The sequence below is a fragment of the Aplysia californica genome, unplaced genomic scaffold, assembly GCF_000002075.1.
Source record: "Aplysia californica isolate F4 #8 unplaced genomic scaffold, AplCal3.0 scaffold01294, whole genome shotgun sequence".
NCBI lineage: Eukaryota > Metazoa > Mollusca > Gastropoda > Aplysiida > Aplysiidae > Aplysia > Aplysia californica.
The window spans coordinates 57,903-62,951 of NW_004798564.1; the positions used below are offsets into that span (position 1 = coordinate 57,903).

Sequence of the window (5,049 nt, forward strand, 5' to 3'; positions counted from 1 at the left end):
CAGAGACATCCTTTTCATTTTTTGTTTGAGGTAGTAATCCTTTCATTTTGGTTTCAGGGAGCTATCCTTTTCATTTTAGTTTCAGATAACTACCCTTTTCATATTGGATTCCTAGAGCTATCATTTTTATTTTGGTTTCTCAGAGTTATCCTTTTCATTTTGGTTTCTCAGAGTTATCCTTTTCATTTAGGTTTCTCAGAGTTATCCTTTTCATTTTGGTTTCCCAGAGTTATCCTTTTCATTTTGGTTTCTCAGAGTTATCCTTTTCATTTTGGTTTCTCAGAGCTATCCTTTTCATTTTGGTTTCTCAGAGTTATCCTTTTCATTTTGGTTTCTCAGAGCTATCCTTTTCATTTTGGTGTTTGAAGGAAAGATGTGGGGTAGGAGAGCCAGAGGGAGATAAAGAATAACATGGATGGACAAAATAAGAACATGGACTGGATTGGATACGGCAGAATTTCCAACAGCAGGTCTCGACCGTGAAAGATGAAAGGGTCATTACACGTCAACCTCTGAGTCAGAGATGACATCTCCAGTGATTCAATGATACTTATATTATAAACTCATAAGTAAGCGTTTCTATACGGATGGGTAGTTTCAAAGTACAGAACTCACAGTACAAGCCTTGGCCACAGCGAAGCCTCCCCCCAGCAGTAGCATGATCCCCCAGGGCAGCTTGTCTTGAGCAACCTTCCAGCTGAGCAGGGGCCTGTAGCTGGCTGGCTGGCCTTCACCTGGTGACGTCACAGCGGTCAATCAATTCAACACAATAAGATAAGATAAGAAAAGATCAGATCAGATAAGATATAAGATATGATGAGATAGACAATACTTTATTATCCCAGAGGGAAATTTTTCGTGCCTGTACAGGACCGTAAAAACACATGCAGGAACACATTAAAAAAATTTAAATTACATTGTTATATTACTCTCATTAAAATTCAACCTGAAAAGAGAAGTAAAACTGACAAAATATACATATGACATGCATCATTAAACCACATGCAGGAATTTGATTACAAGACCTCTGGAGTTATGATACATGTATACTCGTAGACACATGCTCTAAAGAATCCAAAATACGGAGATCTGCACATGCCTCGTCGAAACCGAGCAGCGCCGGAAGAGATAGATCTAGGTCAGTCAGGAACACATAAAATTAGTGTCACGGCACCGTGGAATCAGGCGCTCGTCAATTTGGGGCATGTGGAGTTATTGGTATCATCTTAAAGCCTGCCCATTTGCCTTGCTTTTGATTGGAAAAATATCCATTTATTTTGGGGAGAAGTCAAGATATTGGGGATTGAGGGAGGTGGGGGGTCGCCTGGTTTCAGAGGTAAAATTAGCGAGAAAATGGCCGCCAAAGTTCCGCCTAAGCTTGAAAGTCCACAGAAACAAAACAAAATGTACATCTGTTATGCCTTTATTCCACATTTTCTTTAAAATCTACACAGAAATGTGTTCTTTAATGGACACGAAAGGTGCTGATCCAAAAACGAAAATTCGATAAAAATTCCCTAACCTGAGGAGAAATGCCAGTTTCTTCACTTTCATCATTTTGACGAGCGCCTGATTTCACCACGCTGTCTCACATTTCATTTCAGATTACTTGGGACCCCCGGGGCGGTGCTACTGACTGAAGTGTCTCTAGGCCATTCCCAAGAGGGGGGGCATTAACATTTCGAGTTCTTATGCACAGTAGAATTGTAAAGGGGCTGATTTATCAATGTTTTGCTCATAACTGTGCCGGAACAACATAGAAGGAACGCCTGCTTTTTTTTCATTATACTTATTATCGTCATTTTCCTCTACTTCTTTTGTATGTTTGTCATTCTCTTGTGACCCGCTATTTCCAGGGTGGCTTGATAGTCGAATCAGACTTTGAGCTGTTGAAGCTAGAGAGTTGAGCAAAGTAAGTCTGATTCCCTGTAAGGACTTTTCTGTTGGCATCCACCCCTTGGCGCTCATATGACCTGAAGCAGTTGCGAGCGCCGTAAAACCTTTACTAAAAATATAAAGCACTAGGCTCTTATCTGTACCACCAACACATCACTGAAGTTCATCCTCATCCAGTGCCAGATCTGCGACAGACATCGGCGATCATGGTTTTCCATTCATTCCTTTGCTCGGATGCTCTCAGAAAAGCTACGTTTCCCTGATCTTTCCCTGTTACCCATTTGTTTAGGTTCCCTAAGTATGTTGTTCTGGGCCTACCCCTGCCTCGCTTGCCCTCAATTTTGCCAGTGAGAGCTAGATGTTCAAGACCCTTATGTCTATTCAGGTATCCCAAAAACTGCATTTGTCGTTTCCTGATTGCTTTTAACATTGAGCGTCCCACGTGGGCTTCATCAAGCACTACCTCATTTGATTTCTTTCCCTTCCACGATACTCTTAGCAGTCTCCTAAGAAACCACATTTCTGTTGCCTCTATTTCCTTCACTGAAGTTACCACTGTCAATTCGCGCCACGAAACGAACGTTAAACTAGGAGGTCCCGGCTCTTAAATAACCTAATGGTGTTGATAGGGGAGTTAAACCTATACCATTTCACCATTGTCCAATTCACGCCACTACCACTGGCACCATCATCCCCACCACGACCAACAACAACAAAAACACCAGCCCTTCACCACAACAACAACAACCGCCACTTCATGCCACCACCATCATCACCTAAATATCCACCACTACCACCACCAACAACAACAACACTTCACCACTACAACCACTTCATTATCAAACCATCACTAGGCACCACCGACACACACACACACACACACACAGACAAACAGACAACCAGCCCCCCCCCCCCCCACACACACACCCACACAAACACCCACACGATCACCCTCACACCATACCTACCTCTCCAACAGAACACCCTGGGCCTCTCAGCAGGCACCACAAACAGCAAACAGCCAATCAGAACAGCGCACGTAGAGTCACTGACGTAATCTTCCCGAAATAGATCACCCCAGCCGGAAACAAACTCTGGTTGCCTTGACAACCACAATAACACAAGGCACACGAACAGGATTAGGGTCATGACCTCGGCGAAGCTTAAAATAGAAAAATATATTTGGAAAATAGTGTTATTATTATTATTATCATTATCATTATCATTATTATTATTATTATTATTATTATTATTATTATTATTGTTATTGTTATCATTATATTTATTATTATTATTATTATTATTATTATTGTTATTATTATTATTATTATACCATTGCTACTGTTAAAACGATTACGAGAATAATTGTTATTACAAGTATTATCATCACTTTTATTATTGTTATCGTTATTATTATATTATTATTATTATTATTATTATTATTATTGTTGTCATTGTTCTTATCATCATACATATTATTACTATTATCATTATTATTATCATTGTTGCTATTATTACTATCATTGCATAACTTGTAAAAAGTAAACCTGCATTGGGGGGCTCTCGTGGCCTAGAGGTTAAGGTGTTGGCCTCTCATTCAAAGGTCCCGGGTTCGAATCCGGGTAGCGACCGAAAAATTTTCTTCTCTAAAATTGTCTCCTTTCACATCTTTTCCTGCTCTCTAGCAATGTTCTGTTGTCTTCTTTCATTTCCACTTTCTGCCCCCACCCCCTCATTTCCTTTGCCCCCTCCTCTGGGCTCCTGACTCTTTCTGCAGCCTTTCTACTGCTACTCCTTGGCTCCTCCTTACTGCTGTCTTTCTGCCACACCCCTGATCTTCTGGTAGGAAAGATCTACACCTAGCCTTCTCGGACAAGGGCAAAAAATCTAGAAGGGCCCGTGTGCAAGTTGCGCACGTTAAAGATCCCTTGGTGGTCTAAAATCGATAAGAGTAGGCTTCGGCCGCCACCCGGGCAAAATTCAAAATTTCCTACCAACTGAAAATATAAGGTGTGTCCCGCGCGCTCATATGACCTATGCAGTTGCGAGCGCCGTAAAACACTTTACAAAAACAAAACAAACCTGCATTAAGCTAGGTTAGCATCTTGCTGGACTGTGATGCGAGTGGTTTAGGGTCCACATTTCTTACTAAAACAAGTTTGTTTTTTTTATTGTCTTTTTAAAAATTGTTTGAGTTGTTTTTTGTTGGTTCTTTTTGTTGTTTTTTTGGGTATTTTCTTTCAAATAACGTGAGATGTCGAAGTAACTAAGTGCTAGTGTGTGTTTTCAACGTAACGAAGCACGTGCGTGATTAGTCCACTAAATTAAGTACTTGCGTGACGTGGCGACATAATTAATAATTACTAACCACCTAAAAAGTTGTAGAAGTAACTAAGCGCTTACGTGAGTGGTCGACGTAACTAAGCGCTTACATGAGTTGGCGTTCGGGAATAGTTCCGAAAAACAAGCAAAAAGTGGCCCTAAATAAAATGAAACAGTCGTCATTCGCACTGGACGCTCCAAGCGCCCGATGGGGTTCAAAGAGTTAATGGGGTCAAAGGTAGCGTAAAAACAGCTACATTTAGAATGAATAATAAGAATTGTCCACGTAAAAAAACGCTTACGTGAGTTGTGGACGTAACTAAGCACTTACGTGAGTTGTGGACGTAACTAAGCACTTACGTGAGTTGTGGACGTAGTTAAGCACTTAGGTAAGTTGTGGACGTAACTAAGCACTAAGGTGAGCTGTGGACGTAGTTAAGCACTTAGGTAAGTTGGGGACGTAACTAAGCACTAAGGTGAGCTGTGGACGTAGTTAAGCACTTAGGTAAGTTGTGGACGTAACTAAGCACTAAGGTGAGCTGTGGACGTAGTTAAGCACTTAGGTAAGTTGGGGACGTAACTAAGCACTAAGGTGAGTTGTGGACGTAGTTAAGCACTTAGGTAAGTTGGGGACGTAACTAAACACTAAGGTGAGCTGTGGACGTAACTAAGCATTTACGTAAGTTGTGGACATAACTAAGCACTTGCGTGAGCTGTTGTCGTAACTAATCACTTACGTAATACCGCCGATCTTACGGCACTCTTTGCGTATTATGGCGCGGACTGCCTCCCTCTTGCTGACGTCATGTTGGAAGAAACGTCTGGTGTGTG

The 5,049-nt window shown here is 41.3% G+C and overlaps 1 protein-coding gene across 1 annotated transcript in view; it reads right to left on the reverse strand.

Annotated features, from left to right (window-relative positions):
• LOC106013802 (solute carrier family 13 member 2) overlaps positions 1–5,049 on the reverse strand; it is a gene marked incomplete at both ends in the record, with an annotated part of 25,068 nt that overhangs the window by 5,696 nt on the left and 14,323 nt on the right. Inside the window, 2 exon segments of the mRNA XM_035973492.1 lie at positions 616–755; positions 2,865–3,058. Coding sequence (XP_035829385.1) covers positions 616–755; positions 2,865–3,058 — 334 coding nt within the window.